The sequence below is a fragment of the Colias croceus genome, chromosome 25 (assembly GCF_905220415.1).
Source record: "Colias croceus chromosome 25, ilColCroc2.1".
In the NCBI taxonomy this organism is placed as follows: domain Eukaryota; kingdom Metazoa; phylum Arthropoda; class Insecta; order Lepidoptera; family Pieridae; genus Colias; species Colias croceus.
The window spans coordinates 4,259,286-4,279,020 of record NC_059561.1 but is presented as its reverse complement, the minus strand read 5'-3'; the positions used below and the strand labels follow the sequence as shown (position 1 = coordinate 4,279,020).

The 19,735-nt window shown below is 34.1% G+C and overlaps 1 protein-coding gene across 1 annotated transcript; it reads left to right on the top strand.

Annotated features, from left to right (window-relative positions):
• The first annotated feature begins 124 nt into the window (after positions 1 to 124).
• LOC123703180 (transcriptional repressor p66-alpha-like) lies at positions 125 to 19,696 on the top strand. Its single transcript, XM_045651093.1, has 20 exons — positions 125 to 634; positions 994 to 1,078; positions 2,349 to 2,487; positions 2,952 to 3,100; positions 3,541 to 3,681; positions 4,064 to 4,162; positions 4,811 to 4,927; positions 5,467 to 5,553; positions 5,970 to 6,014; positions 6,436 to 6,531; positions 6,933 to 7,051; positions 7,657 to 7,834; positions 10,772 to 10,930; positions 11,914 to 12,005; positions 12,660 to 12,739; positions 13,060 to 13,115; positions 13,563 to 13,650; positions 13,955 to 14,107; positions 14,876 to 15,004; positions 18,808 to 19,696. Exons 1-19 carry the CDS (start codon positions 597 to 599, stop codon positions 15,001 to 15,003), a joined length of 2,049 nt encoding a protein of 682 aa, XP_045507049.1. The 5' UTR covers positions 125 to 596; the 3' UTR covers position 15,004; positions 18,808 to 19,696.
• The last annotated feature ends 39 nt before the right edge of the window (positions 19,697 to 19,735 follow it).

The following is a 19,735-nucleotide window of genomic DNA, read 5'->3' as shown; positions in this document are numbered from 1 at the left end:
TAATAATGTATACGTAATTTATTTATTTATTTTATTAAATTATTTCACTTTGCAGCAGTTACTTATTTACATTACTTATGTTAATATTCTTTAAATTTTAATCTGTATATTATCTGTATTTTGCGTCTGTTCATTATTGAGATTGAAACTAATGAAATATTTTGTGAAATAATTAATTATAAATATTGCATCTTTCCAAATTTTATTAAATTTAATTTAATGAACAATTAGTACGAATTTGTGACATAGAAGTTCAAGTTGTAATAATACAAAACTATTTCCAAATATTGGTAAATTTGATGTTGTTGTGGCATAGAAATTAGGATCTATTGTCAAACTGTCATCAATCGTCCCTGAAGCCGTCTGGATGATTGTGACCTGTGATTTGTGATGATCTAAATAATTCAATTTTATTAGCATAATCTAAATATGTATTGAACATTTTGTGTTTAGCATGTTGAAATAACAGAAAACAATATAGAGTACTATTAATTTGGTGTTATTATGTTACGCCGCATGTTTATTTAGTGCCAACTAATTGGGAAGTATCGATTTTCGTAGTGATTGTATAATTTCGGGTATTTGTTCAGACAACAATGGACGTTGACGATTCGGCGGTCGACCTGAGTGTGAGGTAAATGATGTTTACTTATTGATAAACATGATTAATTGGTGTCTATTTCCACACAATAGGTAGTTAGTTTGTATGTTATATACAAACTAACTACCTATTGTGTGGAAATATTTAAAATTTCAAAATGCAGATGTTCAACAAGATCACATAAATTTTTTTACGAATTTTTACACCATAATATTTATAACAAAACAATAAACAAAATAAACAAGACAAAAATATTAAGATTGAGAAAATAACATATCCTAGACATGGGTGATGTATTTCCAAACTTAAAGATATCCTATATAATTGATCTTCATTTAAATTTATGGCTTTACTGTAATAAAAAAAATACAATAAAATGTCTCTTATTTCAGCAGGTCCTTGCCACCGGAATTGAGCGAGTTAAGAGCCCTTACAGCAAGTGGCCTTACCATAACTCCTGCCCAACCACCTCCACATGTAAGATTTTAAATTTTAAATTTATAATATAATGTTATTCCTGTGTCATTAAATCTGATTGAAACATTAACTTACAATAGATGTTTTCTCTACCCCCCTATTCAATGTGTAAACTGTATTATATTATCCCTTTTCTATTATTAGAACAATTAATTATTACTATGAATAAAGTAAACCATTCTTTTTATTTTTAATATTTATTTGTCTCAACTGCTAATTTAATAAAGAGACAAATTCATAGTTATATGGAATCTAGTATTCAATTTATTTTTTCTATCCTTGACATTTAAATAAAACATCACAGCTCTAATATGACAAAAGTAAGTGTATTGCATTTTGCAATAAGTTACATTACAATAACTACATTAAGAAATTACAACACAAATATGAAGTGGTCAAAGTGCAATAAAAACACTCTTCTTGTGTTATTATAAATTGTCTTCCTGTATGAATTGGAAATCCAACTGATTTGGGAGTTTTAAATGCATTAACTATTATTTATTTTACATGCATACATAAAATGATTAGATACTTAATTTTAAAAATTTATAGAATTCAATTATGTATTCCTTTTATGTTCTTATGAAGTTGTTATTTATTGAACAGCTCTGTGTTGTGTTGTGCACGCAAGCCACTTAGAAATATGTAATTAATTAGTGTTGTTAATTAAATATTTGTAATTAACACAGATATGTTTAATGGTGTTAATGTTATGATAAATGATAATCATAATTATTATGTATGTAATAAACTTTATTTTCCTTTTAATGCAAACCAAAGATTGAGAGAGTAAGTACTATCTTTAACTAAAAATAATAATTAACAATTATATTATTTCATTTTGTTTTACAACTTTTGCTACACAAAAGTTTAATTGTTGATTGCTATTAAAATATGTTTTTTAACACAGCATAATTATAGAAAATCTTGTTCATAATCACTACATAGTATAAAACAAAGTCGCTTTCTTTGTCCCTATGTCCCTTTGTATGCTTAAATCTTTAAAACTACGCAACGGATTTTGTTGCGGTTTTTTAATTGATTCAAGAGGAAGGTTTTAGTATATAATTTATTAGGTTTTAGACAAAGCGGGCAAAGCCGCGAGCGGTTAGCTAGTTTTCTTATAATATAAGCCCATTAATATATTAATTGAATGTTTATCTGGTATTTTTACTTTTTTTGCTTTTCATATAATTTAATATACAAAATTCAATTGAATTTCATTTTACGAAAATTTTGTATTAATAAGATTACTGTTATTTTTAATTAGGGTGCTAGTGGTAAGCGGGTGCTTCGCCCCCGCTCAGAAACACGTAGTTACGCGGAGAGTCCCGATATTGTGTTGCTACCAGCCGTGCCTCCGCATAGAAAGCCTACATTAGCACCACCTACCCCTGCACCTTTTACAGGTAACAAGTGTAAGCTATTTTGTTATTTTTTCTTATAGTATTTTATTTTGGTGCCTAATAAAGGGATGTGTTTGTCTATGAATTGATTTTAAATAGATTATAGATTGGGCAATTATTTGTGAAATTCAGCTAGATTTGTGTGAGGATTTTCCAATATAATACTATAGTATTGAATAATTATGTAATTGCAATACTAAATTGTCACTTACAATTTTCACATAAAAGAATCAATTAAAGATCTAATAACTGAGAAGCTAATAATAGAAACATTTAAAAACAACAGATTTGAAGCATTATTATTGAAATAACTTATTCAGCTTGTATCTTGTACTCTTTTAGTACATACAACATCTTTGCTACATAAGAATTTGTTCCTGTTATAGTTAAGCCAATTTCAGTATTTTTTTTTTCTACAAATGAATTTTTTTATTTGCTTCAATAAAAATAATGTTTTCCACACACAGATGTGAGCAGCAAGCTAAACTCGACACCAGTCAACGTGTCTATAACAGCGAGTGCTGTACCACCACCCATAGAGTCACCAAGGGATCCCAGAGACGATGAAGAATCGGAGGAGGAAAACGAACCTCCGCTACCTATCGCGGGGCATAGAGTGAGTTTTACTTTTAATTTTATGTGGTTGTATACTTTATATGTATATTTTTAACAGTTATTGATTTATAGTTATAGCGCTTGTTTTGTAGTTTATTTTAGTAGTTGTGTATATTTTTTAGTTACAGTTTTGAAATAATTGAGTGTATGTACATTTCGTGCATATTCTAAGTTTTAATGTATTCATATTAGTTCGTATTTATAATATACAGGGTAAATTTTTAACTGAGTTCGGTACGCAAAATCCGAAACATTTTCGAAAAATGATGAAAGAAGTCAAAAGGCATATTTAGATATTAGCAAACTGTACTAACATTTATACCTTTACCTTTTTGTTACTAAAATGTCAATAAATATTCATAAAAATCAGTCAAGCCGTTTCCAATACATATAGCAACAAACACGAAATTTTATTTTATTTATTCATTAATATAATTACAGGAATTATCAAGCGCCGAAATATGGGAGCGCGATCGTCGTCTGCGCGCGTTGAGAGAGAAATTGCGTGCCGAAGAAACTAGACTTGTGCTGTTGAGGAAGCTGAGGCAATCGCAACAGGCAACCAGTTTGCCACCTGTTAAGGTAATTTGATAAGATATTTGATATATATTTGATTTGATTAATAATTGGGCTAAATAAAATAATTATTTTATAATATAAACACGATATAGAATCAAAATCAAAATAATTATTAATTTTACTCAGTTGTTGTACTTTCGCGTACACGTATATCTCGTCATTTTTTAAATGTTTTATTTACATATTTTTGCACTTTTTGAAGATTGCTTTTGCCATTTTGGGTATTAAAATTTAAAATCTCGAACTGAATGTAACCTAAATTCCTCAAGTAAACAGGCGATCTATTATTCATATTTTATTTACATATCTATGAACATCTTTTTGTTTGTTAAGAAAACCCAAATCTTTTATTAACAAGCAAAATAAAACACTCCGTAAATTACAGGAATCATCAACGGGAACAGCGTTGGCTGGCAGTGGTTGTGTGGTGCCACCGGGAGTGACTGTGACCCCAGCACCACCCCCCGCACACCAGCAGGGCAAGGTTAGTTAATACGCTATTTTTTAAATATTACTGTATGTTTGTATGTAATCATCATATAACTGGCTCCTTTAAACTCGATTTTGATTCAATTGAACGGACAGATTTAATTCAAACTTTCTACAACTCAAGGATCAGTTACAATACTAATTTAATGAGGACTAGGCATGCTTTATTTTTATTTTTTAACTATGTTAAGTATAAATTTATATTTTATTATGTTAAGTATTTTACGCTTAACTCAAAATGGAAAAAATAAAATACAGCCTACATGTCACTTAGGAATAATATAGCCTTCTGTTTGTGAAAGAATTTTTGAATTACAAACAAACAATCAAATCTTTCCTGTTTATAATATATTATCTGTAGAATGTAGATAAATATATGGGCGACGCTGATTGCTTACCATCAGATGTCGCGTCTGCTCTGTTGCCTCCATCATGAAAAATATATTTGACTGCTATCTAGCCTAGGGCCCGTCTAAGACCTCTTATTTACGGATAGTCAGTTCAATTTACGGCGTAAACTGCCTGGAAATAAGAGGTCATACATAATACGACCCCAGATATTAAGTAGTGAGGCGATCTGTAAACATAGTTTTCACATATTGTTTGGTTACAACTATTAATTATAAATTATTTCTTTTTACAGCGCGCAAACAACAACAACAACACAGCAAGCAGCACAAGCGCAGTAAGCAATGTGTCCCGGAGGACCTCCAGCTTGCCGGGTGGGGCCACACTCACACCCGGCCCGTACCGCACTCAGGTAATTTCAAATAAGAGTGATAATATTAAATTACAAAGCACATGTGTCAGAAGTGAAACATCTTTTGCAAGATTCAAAGATACCAAAATCATCGCCAATCTTCATGATGTGATAGTATTGCCATGACGTGACGGTATTGCCATGAGGCGACCTTGAAATTTTACTCTCAACGTGCCCAAACAAGGATCACTTCAAAAATAACTGCATTTTTAATTACCCACAACTGTACCATACTTTACAATTTACCATATCTATGTGTATTTGTATTTTTCTTATGTACATTTAAGATTATGTACTCGTACGAGCACTTTACCATAAAAAAAGACGTGTGGCACTCGGGGACTGCCGCGGTAAAGTTATTGCATAGCATGCCTACTAGCCACGCCTCCGAGCCCGTCGGAGTGGGAAGCGTGAGGTTTTTCGTTACGGAATTTCTCGATTCGGTCCCCGCGCTCAAGGCCCGCAATAGAAGCTATGCAATAACTTAATAATTATTAAACCATATTTTTAATACTAAATCTTTAATTATTGAATTCCAGTCGTCAACGAGTGGCGGTGCAAGTATTACCCCGTCTGTTACGATCACACCGGCACCGCCGCCGGCCTCACAACTTGCTGCTCCTAAGGTGATATTAATATTTATTTGCTATTTCAAACTATAAAAAGTGTGGTGGTGCAGAATTATTATGAGTCTAAACTATTTCAAACAAAAATGTTCAGCACAATCCATCAAGACAATTTATTAACACGCTATTAGTTTTATTTTTTGTAAGTTTCTGTCGAGTACATATTCTCAAATTTATATCAACAAATGAAATGACTGTATTTAATTATGTGCTATTAAAATTTTGACGTTGAAATAGTCTTGTAAATAGTTAGTTCAAATAATAGAAATCTATTTTTATTTTTTACATACACAAGAATAATATTTGAAGTTTTGGAACATACTGTATACCATATACGGTATGTTTAAAAAAATACGTTAACTACCCGCAAACTGATTTGAAATCAGTAAATAAAATAAACAATTGTACATTACAAGCCTGCACAGGACAACTCTTCAGTGACAAGTAGCACAAGTGATGCAGTGAGTATGAGAAGTGATGTCCATTTTTAATATTTATTAAATAATAGTCCAGTATTTAGAATATTATTTTGAATGGGATAGTTTTGATGGAAATCTTGAATATCTCCTTTTAAATTGTCAATAATAATTTGTTTTCGCATATGTCATAACAGACAGGATAAAGATAAAATAATGCCAGGTTCCTGTATCTTACTATCCATGCACCTAATAAAAGTTTCAAATTACCTGTCGGATAAATCCCAATTTTTAATAATTACTAGGTTCAAGCTGTCATAGTAGCTAATTTTGTCCGGCCAAAATTAAAAAAAATTAAAAACAAAATATTCGATTAAGAACATATTATTATGTATCCAGTAAAAAAATCAATATCCATTAAAAAAACCATTTATTTAACAAAGCCATACGAATATTGTTGCTACAGGCGAGTCGCAGTTCGGAGGACACGCAGACGCCGGCGCAACGTCAAGCGGCCGCCAAGTTGGCGCTTAGAAAACAACTAGAGAAGACACTATTGCAGGTAAGGGTTAACTTAATGAGAAATAATATCAATTAAATCAGTTTTTTAGAAGTTTTGCTTCTGCGGAAACTTGAAAGAAATCATATTGTACATAGATATTATGTATGTGCATCTGTAGAAATGATAGAGAAAGAAATTGAAGAATAAACAAATATGTTCCGCATATATTATGGTCTATTTCTTGCAAACTTTTTCATGCCTTACAATTTAACTTGTCCATTTAATCAATTTTAAGTTTTCAATTGACACATGATGTTATTTATTTCTATAAGTTATTTTGTCGCAAGCCATTTTTTATTGTAATAAAAAAGTGGCACAAATGTTTACTGCATTAAAAAAAATCAATAATAATAAATTGGCTCACAGGTATATTAGTCATAAATAATATTTTTATTGACCAGATCCCCCCACCAAAACCGCCCCCGCCAGAGATGAACTTCATCCCGTCGCCTAGCAATACGGACTTTGTGTATTTGGTGGGTCTCGAGCATGTGGTCGACTACCTTACTAATGAAGATCGGTGAGTTTGTTTTATTTTTTTACTAGTATGTGATTTCGTTCTCGTTGAACTAAAATAACTGGGCTGAAGCTAGGTGAAGCATTGCATTTATAATATTAGTAGGATGCTACATACACCAGGGTAGATCCATTTAAAAATAACAAAAAGTGAAAAAAACTCGCCATAGGATGGAACTCATTAGAGAAGGAAGAAAATATGATAAAAATGTAAGGAAAAATAAATTACGGTCAATCCGAGTTCGGAAAGTGGGAGGGGGGAGCTTTTAAGGGAAAAAAATGGTTTCTCTCGATTTCCGACAAAACTACAAGTCCTACGGAAAAATCCCATGAGTGTACGTGCGCAGACGGCCGCCAAATCTTTCGTGAATCGTACTGTACTGTATACTAAAGCTTGATGTACGTGTGTGTATGCAGGTTCCCGCGCTCGCAGGTTTCATTTGCACATACATACTCTATACTAAAGCTTGACGCACGTGCGTGTGCAGGTTCCCTTGCTCTTGTGTCTCACTATGCTAAAGCTTGGTGTACGTGTGCGCAGGTTCCCTTGCTCTTGTGTCTCACTCGCACATACTCTGTAGTCTGTACTGAAGCTCGGTGCGTGCGCAGGTTCCCGCGCTCGTCGGTGCCGGCGGTGTGCGCGCAGTGCGGCTGCGACTTCACGCCGGTGTGGCGCTGGGAGCGCGCGCCGGCGCGGCGGCAGGACGCCACCTTCGCGCCCGCGCCGCACCACGCGCGCCGTCTGTGCGAGCTCTGCGTCTCGGGCAACGTCAAGCGCGCGCTCAAGGTCACCGTAGCTTGATAATTCAATTATTATAAACTAGCTTCCGCCCGCGACTCCGTCCGCGCGGATGTCGGTCTTTGCGTGGATGGTTTATTTCTCCATTTTGAGTAACTCGGACGATGACATCTTATAAATATCTATTGGACCCAAATACGGCTAGGTCTATAATAATACGCAACGTGTGTTCGCGGTACCTACTACAGAACAACGTCTATGGATAACTGAAAAATTGAGATTAATTTTTTTTCTACGTATTTTTCCAGGATAAAAAGTATCCTATTTTACGCCCAGGATAATAAGGTATAATTATACCAAGTTTCATCGAAATCGAACCGGTAGTTTTCACGTGATGTCTTCACATACAGACAGACAGACAGACAAAAATTTTTTAATCACATATTTGGGTTTGGTATCGATCCAGTAACACCCCCTGCTAGTTATTTTTTCAATATTTTCAATGTACAGAATTGACCCTTCTACAGATTTATTATATGTATAGATTTATAAAGAATACAAAAAATTCGATCACGAGGCGGAACTTGAACCCGCATCCTTCGCGCCATTCCGGGGCGGATGCCTAACCAACTCAGCCACTCGTGACCCGCCTGAGCAATCGAATTTATTCTATCCTTTCAGTTTTATGTGTCTTAAGTCTAAAGTAAATTTTTTCTATTCTTTATAAAGGGCATTGAAACTTTCTGGCATATCAAACCCGCCGCCATTTTGATTTTTTTTCGAAATCGCGGCGCACGATTAAAGTGGTATGTATAGATAGAGGATACATAGACAAACAAAAAATGTCTAATAACATAGTACCCTAAAGCGTCACATTACCGAGATATTTGGAGGTAAATAACAGTTTATTGGAAGAAAGTAGATTCATTACATAAAAACATACATACATTACATAAAAATGTAAGTAATGTAATGAATACCTACTTTCTTCCTGTAATAATAATAATCTACCTGGGAGTGATTAGTTGGAGATAATATCATGCATATAAAGTACCCGTCACGAGAAGCTATAAATTATGTAAACAAACATCTTTTACTAAGTAAACATTTTATACTGCGAGATAATAATAAATTGACCATATTCAATCGACATGAAATATAGACGGGTTATATGAAAGTAACAACCTATTTAATTTAGTCGGATCATATTTTAACGACGCAAAGCGCTATCGTTTGTGTTTCTTGGTACCGGAACGCGTCCGTCGCAGGGATTGTGAACTATCGGGACGCCATTTTGAAATAAACGCATCATTCGAGTTTCGAATGCGTACGAGTTTGTTTCATTGCTTTGCATATATCGCGGATCTGGTTGTTATTGTTAATTTTGTTATTGTTTCGTTATCACTTTTTTATTGTTGTTACTTTAATTGTTGTTACTTTAATTGATACATGTCACTGATTCTGACACAGAAATGGAAACATCTGAATCTGACGAATAATTATTCTTAAATAATATTTATGTTAATTAATATTTGTTACTTAATAATTTATTAAATCTTAAACAAATTCATTTTTTTTGTTGGTCCAAATGTTGTGAACTCCTGAACACTTGTTTACAAAATTTATAGCTTCTCATGACGGTTACTTTAGACACGTAATAAGTCTATTTTTAGTGTTTGTCGTACTCATAAGTGAATGTTTACCTCCAAATATCTCGGTAATGTGACGCTTTAGGGTACTATGTTATGAGACATTTTTTGTTTGTCTATGTGTCCTCTATCCATACATACCATTTAATCGTGCACCGCGATTTTGAAAAAAAATAAAAATGGCGGCGGGTCGATATGCCAGCGTCCATACAAAAAGTTTCAAACCCCTTTATATTTATAAAGCATTTGAATGCCATAAAAACCAAAAAAATATAAATTCAATTAAATTATTACCAACCAACCGGTCAGTCAGTATTATAGGTTGGATAATAGAGAAATAATGGAGAATAAGTAATCTTATAGCATATTTGGGTATGTAAGCTACAGCTCTGCAGTTACGTGATAATCTTGTAAGTGGCCATTGCATGAAAGCGTAACATAATATATGTGAGAGTATGTTTGTTACGCTTTCATACTATTTTTTTTTTCGTTTTTATAACATTAAAAGTACTCTATTCGCTCATGTGAACTTCTACGGATTCTAGAATCTACAGCTGTATTCTTAAAAAGTAGTCACATAATATAATAATCACAATAAGCCATTTACAGATTCTCACGACTAGAATATGTAACAAATTCAAATGTAAGCGATTACGCACATGAATCAAATGCCTTCAAATTTACTAATACTATTGTAACACTAATTAAATTACATATTAACTCGACCACCAAACTGACGAAAGAACTCATTTGCTAACTGACGCTTAATGGAGTAAGGACTGCTGCAGAATAAGTCAAAATCGAACTGTTTTGATAGCTTGTTAAAGTTATTGCTTACGCGCAGAATAAACGAGTTTTGACGATAGTTAGTGCTGACTGCGGAAGTAAAGATAGGAGTATATTTACGAGATAAAATTGAGGGTGTGTATAGTGAAATTTTGGCGAGTAGATCTGGGCAGTCTATTTTATTGGATGTAATACCTAAAAGTAATAAGACATCAGCAATATCCCGGCGATTTGTAAGCGGTAGGAAATGAAATTTGCTGCAGACCTCGAAATAATCCTCAGATTTGTACGGGACATGTAATCGGTAACATAGGAATTTCAAAAGCTTCATCTGTATTCGTTATATTCTAGTTATATATTTATCGTATCTCGGATTCCATATTGGCGACGCACATTCTAAGATGCTGCGTACGTAAGCACAAAATAGAATTTTAAACGTTTTCGCCTTTTTGAAATCAGACGAAATTCTCATTATAAAGCCTAAAGCTTTAGCTAGAATACAATCGATTATTTATCCAATAAAAAATACAAATTTTTCTCATATCCCCAGGCGGAGCACACAGCGCGACTCAAAACAGCGTTCGTACGGGCTCTCCAACAGGAGCAAGAGATAGAGCGACGTCTGGCGGCCCCGTCCGCGTCCCCGCCGCCCGCCCCGCCCGCACCTCCCCCAGCGCATTCACACTCGCATTCCGCGCGCGGCTCGCAGGTAATATGGGATACTGGCTGTTCCCCGCGGTTTCACTCCGCATTGCTCCGCTCTTAGCGTGATTATATATAGCCTACTAGCTTTCCGCCCGCGGCTTCGCCCGCGTTTTCAAAGAAAAACCCGTCCCCGTAGGATTTCCGGGATAAAACCTATCCTATGTCCTTTCTCGTGTATCAAAATATCTCTATACCAAATTTCATGCAAATTGGTTCAGTAGTTAAGGCGTGATTGAGTAACAGACAGACAGACAGAGTTAATTTCGCATTTATAATATTAGTATGGATAGCCCTCCTCGATAAATGGGCTATCTAACACTGAAAGAATTTTTCAAATTGGACCAGTAGTTCCAGAGATTAGCGCGTTCAAACAAACAAACAAACTCTTCAACTTTATAATATTAGTATAGATATGGAGTTGAAAGACATGTAAGGCTCTATGTAGATTTGTAAGTAGAGCACTACTGATACTTGCAGAGCGTTCTATGTCTCTAGGTAGAGCAATATACATGATATGATATTACACTCATTTCGCAACATCACAACTGATTTTTTTTTTTTTTTTTAATATTTAATGGCCTGGCATCACAACTGAAATACACGCCCCATAGCTTGTTTGTAGAGCAGTTTATAGGCTCTAATACTTACACTTTACGGGAAAACATTAATAGCTTTTTGACTCTAAATAGAGCAAAAAAAAACTCTAAGGCTGGTTGCAGAGCTTGACCGACCATCAGTGCGTACGTCAGTCGCGCTTGTCATATGTATAGAAATTCATAAAACCGTTCATAGCTAGACCGACCATACGCACGCGTATTGTCATGCGCATTAGTGTCATAGTCATACACATTGTTAATGCGTATCGTCAGGACCGACGGTACGCACTGATGGTCGGCCAAGCTCTGCAACCAGCCTAACACAAACTCTTAGCCAAAGGTCTCTTTGGTAAAAGTAATGAGTAGTATACTAAACTGTATGATATTACAGTCGTCTCTATCCCGTCTGTCCCGCGGCTCGGGCGCTCCAACACCGCCCGCTGCGTCCGCGCCGCCGCCTAAACCTTCGCCGCAACCTAACAGGTATGTGTATTGAAGTGAAACTTCTTTATCGGGGTTGGAAAAAAATTTAGTGTAACATTTTTTCGTTACGCGTGACATTTTTCCGTTACGCGCCATCTTTTTCTTATCCCTGCCACGCGTGATTGTACGTATTTCTGTAAAGTTGCATATATTAAATTATTTTTTTAAAAATAAGGAAGTTTCACTTCTTACGTGTGTACACTAGTACACGCACATTTTTTTTTATTAGCGTTTACTCACTTAACTTTTTTGAAATTAATTAAAAAAAATAGTTTGCTTAGTATTTTGTCTAATAATTTGCAATTTATAATAATTGTTATTGATAATTTTTCGAAATTAAGTTTCTGTAATCTAACCTAATTCGATATAAAAATAAATATATAAATTTAATACATCTAATGTATGTAACTCTCCCATATTTCTCGTTGTCCTTTATTTCTTGTCTGAAAATTGATTATAAATAAATTAACATTTTTCATTTATGCCATAACTGCTGAGATCGCACAATTTGACATTATGTCATGGTCCTTTCTAAAAACTGTCAAAAAATTGTTGATGGACCTTTTTTTCTATTCTTTAGTCTTATAAAACTATAAAAATACCATTATTTTAACTAAAAATGTACCCTCCACAATTAAATATCTCGTTCTACAGTCGTAGTTCGTCCGAGTCGTTGCGCGGCCACCACAGTGACCGTGCGCGTGAATCAGACGTGCCCGCCAAGAAAGGTAAAGGTAATTCGATTCGACGCTCTTTATTTCCTTATTTATTTAATGTTTATTTGTTTTTGTTGTTGTTGTGTGTTTTTTTTTAGTCATTTTGGGGGTTAGGAATATATGGGTGGGTAATGTTTTCTGTTTAAATATTATATTATTAAATAATTAGTAACCAAGCTTTCACATTAAAAATATGAAACACACTTGCATATTAAAAAATAATACTTATTTTTGTTTGTATTTAAAATTACAATTTCGCAAAATCAGTTGTTGCAGAGAGTTTAGAAATAGTAATAAATTGTTTTAGTTATTAAAACGTATAAAAAATATGTTCGCAGCTTCATCGTCGAGTAGCAACAGCCAAGGAGGCAGTAGCAGTAGCAAACAACACCAGGTAAATACGAAAAATAAAAACGACAATAAAAAGATATATGTGCGTGTACACACGTAAGAAGTGAAACTTCTTTATGACCTTATTTTAAAAAAAATAATTTTCTATATGCAACTTTACAGAAATACGTCGAATCACGAGTTACCACTTCGAAAACGAAAAAATGTCACGCGTAACGAAAAAGTGTTACACTAAATTATTTTCCAACCCCGATAAAGAAGTTTCACTTCAAAAATAAAACCGTTCGTTTGAATAAATTGTAGTTTCCCATAAAACTTCTCTAATAACTATTAATTTTTTTGAGGCTTCACATCTTTCGCCGATTTTCACATTTATAATATATTTAATCTAGATTTTTTTTATTCAAACCAATCTCCAAAAAAACAAGAAATATTTTTTTAATGACATCTATTCCACAAAAAAATCTTTACAAATGTGTTTTTTCAATAGCAATTGGCAGCGGCCGCCGCGGCGCAAATGGCATTTGAACAACACAGCGCTGCCGCCATGCAGGCTTTGCAGCATCAACTGTTGAGAGGTATTATACATTTTAATATTAGATAAAAAATAATAATATGATTGGACTCCAAGTTAGGATGCCGATGGTCCCAGTGATCGATTTTTTATTACACAAATATAGTGGGAAAACTATTGTCCAAAGTATTTGTATCGGCATTTACAGGCAATTCTAAAAAGTAAATTTTTGGCTTCCATATCGATTGTAGATCACGCCCAAGTATTCTTTTGATAAATGATTAATTGTACAGCCTTTCCGTTTCCTACGACTTTGTATAGATAATGATAACACTTTTATTGTGAAAATAATGTTATTTTTCATCCAGGTCTAAGTGGTGCAGGCGGTGTGGGCGGTGTCGGCGGTGTGGGCGGCGGTGGGGGAGTGTCCCCAGCAGCAGCCGCAGCAGCCATGATGCAGTTCTCTCCCCTACTGTACACTTATCAGCTGGCTATGGCGCAGGCTAGTGCGCTCAAGCGATGTGAGTAGTGTTTGCTTTAATTTATTATTAGACTAGCTGCACTCCGCGGTTTCACCCGCATGGCTCCTGGCCGATGTATAGCCTATAGCCTTCCTCGATGAATGGGCTATCTAACACCGAACGAATTTTTCATATTGTACCAGTAGTTCCTGGGATTAGCGCGTTAAATGTATATTGTCTATATGTATATGTCTATGCGCCACTGTATCGTGCAATGCGGCACTGTGACGTGCCGCACGGTACCATGACGTGCTGCACGACACTATGACGTGCCACGAGGCACTATGACGTGCCATGCGACACTATGACGTGTCATGTGACACTATGACGTGCCACGAGACACTTTTACGTGCCATGCGACGCTATGACGTTCCACGCGACACTTTGACGTGCCACGAGACACTATTACGTGCCATGCGACACAATGACGTGCCACGAGACACCATGACATGTCACGAAAGACTTTGACGTGCTACGTGCCATCATGGCGAGCTGCGCAGCTCTGTGACATGTTACGCGCATCTACAACCTATTAATAACTTTGTTCCCCGACGTATAGATAACATTATTTTTTTAGAAATTAAAGATTTTAAACGCGATTATTTTCCCGACGTTTCGCAAACTTTGCAGCGAGCGTGGTCATGGGAAAAACAATATAATGAATAAATCGCGTTTAAAATCTTTAGTTTCTACATGTATAATACTCGCGTAGACTAAATAAAATTAAACACTAGCTGACATTGTTATTGTTGAATGTTCCCGTTTCAGCCGGCAAGGGCAACAGCAGCAGCGCGGCGATGGCGGCCGAGATGCAGCGCGTGGCGGACGCGCAGCGCCAGTACCTGCTCGATATGATACCGGGACAGCATGCACGCAACCCCTGGACTAAGAACTGAGGTGGGGAGGGTTGTGGGGTTGAGTGGGTTGGCTCGAGCAGTAGAATTATCAAAACTCAAACTCAAACATTCATTTATTCAATTAGACTACTATTTAGTAGCACTTTCGAATCGTCATTACATAGATAAGTATTTTTAACATTTACCAGGTGGTAATTAAAAAGGTATTATACCAGGTGAAAGACCTTAGACGAATTTAGACAGGAGCTTCTACTCATGAAACTGAACAACTTTTGTTCTACAACTTTGCTGAATTCGTAAAAAAAAAATTGGACTTAAGGAAACTTCGCTAATCAGCTGACCGATTTCCATACAAAGTCCAATTTTTTTTTCTACGAATTCAGCAAAGTTGTAGAACAAAAGTTGTGCAGTTTCATGAGAAGAAGCTCCTGTCAAAATGCGTCTGACGTCTTACCAGTCACCCTGTAGAAGGGCAGAGTTGAATAGTTGTGTGGGGAGTGGTAAGGAGAGTTGTCGATAGAGCGGTAGAAATGTAGAGCGATGTATGTAGAGTTGTGGGTAGAGCGGTAGAGTGGAAAGAAAGTTGAGATAGTAGATTTACTGTAATTAAGAATAGTACAGTAGAATTTATGCTTATTTTGTATAAATATTACATGATAACTAAAACTAGAGAAATAAGTTAATTTAATTTAAGATAGCGTGTAACTCATTTTAAGTGAACAAACTGTTCTTATGAGTAATAAAGTCTTTAAACCTAGATAGTGGTAGTAGACCGGGATCCCTCGCCCTTTTTCGTAAGTGATTACTAACAAGCTAATTTTTCGTCAGTAGCTTCATTTTGACGAGACGCCCAACATTAGCTAGTACAAAAATTTCGTAAGTGGTAGCTAACAGGGGTAATGAGAACATAATTTGTTGATTTAGTGGTTATCAAAAATTCATTACTAACTGGTTTTTTATTTATAATTCTTATAATAATAATCTAAATTAGCCGAAAAAATATTTGTCCTACAAAATGCTAGGTTTGATCAACGAGGTCCCATTTTTGCAACATGTACTATTTACGAGGTCATGAAAAATTATTACTAACCAGCTGATTTTTTTTTTGTTGGTTAGTTAATAATTATATAATTTAACGCCCACATTGTCCTACATATTACGTGGAACGTTTTTCTAGTCCTAGACTCCTAAGTTGTCCATACCACAGGACCATTTTTTTTATTAGTAACTGTAGGACAAAAGTATCACGTGATACATTAGTGTGTTTTTTATCCGAATAAAACAATGTCCTACAAAAAAACTGGTATGCATCCGTAGTCCTACAATAATCGTAATTTTCCTTTTTCCTATGTGCAACATGAGGTAAAGTGAAAATATATTTATTGAAATAAATCAACTTTATTATGTATGGGCATTTCCAAATATAATTGTGCTCTCTGACTCTCAATGGAGAAAATGAGAAGCACGCGGTTAAATTAACTTCTGTATTAAGAAGGGTTTATACTTGTTTCTTTATTGCATCCGTTGAGATAAATAGTAAGGTCCTTGTTGCACTTGAACGATAAATGCAAATTTTGTCTATAAAATACTCTTAAACATTTTTATTTGTTTAAGAGCATTTTATGGACAAACTGAACGATAAACCCTTCTTAAATGTATATATATATATTTATATATTATACTTCAAAATTTTTAGTAAAATATGTAAAGCACAATGTACTTTGTAAAATTATTGTTTACAAAAAAAAATAGCTATAATTTTATCATGCTTTTTATATAATTATGTGAAAACTTCTACTTAATAAATTATTTATCATATAGGGTAAAACACCCAGTAGCTGCTCAGCGATCAGTAACTGCTTACTCCATGTATTTGTATATCTATATTCATATATATAGATATACAAATTCCTGAGCAACGGCTGCGTGCTTTACCTTATTTTGAAAATAAAATTAAAAAATATTCAATCGACTTACCGTTGATAACACAAATATTGAGATTTCACTCTGAATTCCTTATAACAAGAGGAATGATACCCGATTATGTCGTCATTCCAATTTTCCGGTAATACGACATTACTATATTTATGTTTATGATGCTTTCGAGCAGACAAAAAAGTTCGACAAGAAAGCAAAATTTCTTGAGAAAATTTCTTGATCTCTTCGCGTTTCTCTCTAAAGCGAGGGTTATCACACAATACACTGCATAAAAAACACTCCATTTTTGCTGAGCAATTAAAAAAAAAATGTAAGTTATTTCAGAGCATCGACCACACAACCACCAGTGGTTGTGTGGTCGATGCTCTGAAATAGCAGAGCGTCCAACACGTAGTCAACAGAAAAAAACAGCACGGTTATAGTCGGCTTCAGCATGGAGTAACTAAACACAGTACGCAGCATCGCGCGCATGCGTACTAATATAACTAAACTCCAATAGAAAAATGTACAGAATGAATAGATTTTTATTGTTATGAATTTCAAATTCCATTGGAGGATCAGCAAAATATACCATGCAATTTGTAGGACAATGTGGGCGTTAAATTATATAATTATTAACTAACCAACAAAAAAAAATCAGCTGGTTAGTAATAATTTTTCATGACCTCGTAAATAGTACATGTTGCAAAAATGGGACCTCGTTGATCAAACCTAGCATTTTGTAGGACAAATATTTTTTCGGCTACTTTAGATTATTATTATAAGAATTATAAATTAAAAAACCAGTTAGTAATAAATTTTTGATAACCACTAAATCAACAAATTATGTCCTCATTACCCCTGTTAGCTACCACAATCGAGCATTTTCGTAAAGGAAATTCTTGGGCGTCTCATTGAAACGAAGCTACTCACGAAGTTTCAACTTGATACTAATTATTTTTACATCTAGTATTTGTACTACAACCTAAGAGTGTCGGACTAGAAAAACGTTCCACGTAATGTGTAGGACAATGTGGGCGTTAAATTATATAATTATTAACTAACCAACAAAAAAAAAAAATCAGCTGGTTAGTAATAATTTTTCATGACCTCGTAAATAGTACATGTTGCAAAAATGGGACCTCGTTGATCAAACCTAGCATTTTGTAGGACAAATATTTTTTCGGCTAATTTAGATTATTATTATAAGAATTATAAATAAAAAAACCAGTTAGTAATGAATTTTTGATAACCACTAAATCAACAAATTATGTTCTCATTACCCCTGTTAGCTACCACTTACGAAATTTTTGTACTAGCTAATGTTGGGCGTCTCGTCAAAATGAAGCTACTGACGAAAAATTAGCTTGTTAGTAATCACTTACGAAAAAGGGCGAGGGATCCCGGTCTATAGAGATTAAGCAAAGCTTGACTACTAATGGTCGAGCTGCAGAGATGGACCAAAACTTTTGTGTTGCGATACAAGATAGTAGATTAGTAGTTTTAGGTTAGCAAACGATTTTATTGGTAGTTTTAAGGAGAGACTAACGATGCATAGATATAAAGAGACATGATGATAAATAGAGATAGAGAGTAAATTACATTTAACATAAGTGTAGTCTAATATGAGCTAATTGCACATTTGTATTGTATCTAAATGTATTTTTGTGTGTGATTCTTCCTGTGTACCAGGGAATCGAACCTTAGCTTTAATGTTCTGGTCACTTCAGCTTCGTGCTAACCTCTGTGCCCAGAAGGCTGTCAGATAGTGGTTTAACAGACGATGAACTCGCGCTATGTTAAAATTTCTTCTAAATCGGTTTTCCTTTTTCTTATTCACAAAAGATTTTTCTATATTAATCAGTAACAAAATATTTATTTAAAATTATGACACTATAATAAAAATTAATTTCTATCTCTCCACAGATCCATCGATACTTCGTGAAGCATTTGAGTAGAATTCGATCTTTTATTTTATAATTAAAGCTAGATAGTTGTCGCTTAGATAAGCGTAGATTAGATACTAAGTAATGTGTTGTGGGTAAAGGGAGTTACATAAGGGTTATATGACGCGGTCTACACGAGTTGTTTTAATTAATTTTAAAATTATTTTTGATAAATAATTCTCATTTTTAATGTAATTATATGTGCTAGCTTTTGATGGGAGTCTATGAGACGATTTTTCCCGCCTATTTTGACTTATGTTGATTCTTCATTCTTTTTTACTGTAGCGTAAATGTTAGTATAGCTTATGGACTTTGAAACGAATAAATAGTTCTTGAGATGCGTTCAGACGAATAAATTATTCTACTATAAATAATTTTGAACATCATGTATGTCAAACTAATTTTACATTCAAATTAGATGTTTTTATGATCGCTTATGAAATATCTTTTGATTTTATATAAACCTTAAGTTGCAAAACGCATTTAAAGTAAATTAAAGCATTTACAAAAAAAGTTTCCAAACGCAATAAAATGGATTGATTGAATTTTTTTTCGATATATTATGTTTTTAATGTCGCATTGTTAATTTTAGTTTTAAATTCTTAAAAAAAAACTAATAAATTAATGTAATGAAACAAAAAATTAAATATAAATTAAATGCTAACGCTTTAAAATATATTTTATGCTAAATAAAGCTCGTGTAGATATCGCTAAAGATTGTTTGTGCTACAAACGCAATCGTTGGCACAAGTCAAATACGTAAAATAAATAAATAATATGTAAGTAAGAATTATCACAGACATTGACGGCGTGAATAATGTACTTTGTCATTTTTTATGTGGATTTTAAATAAATAATTACATGCAAAATGTATTGTTTTATTTCTTTACAATATGATAAAAGTATAA

What these genes read in the sequence shown, in the direction of transcription:
- LOC123703180 (XM_045651093.1), top strand. Translation starts at nt 597, where the DNA reads ATGGACGTTGACGATTCGGCGGTCGACCTGAGTGTGAG. An exon ending in GCCCGCCAAGAAAGGTAAAG is followed by an intron (nt 12,740 to 13,059) that starts GTAATTCGATTC and finishes ATATGTTCGCAG; the next exon opens with CTTCATCGTCGAGTAGCAAC. An exon ending in GCAGTAGCAAACAACACCAG is followed by an intron (nt 13,116 to 13,562) that starts GTAAATACGAAA and finishes TTTTTTCAATAG; the next exon opens with CAATTGGCAGCGGCCGCCGC.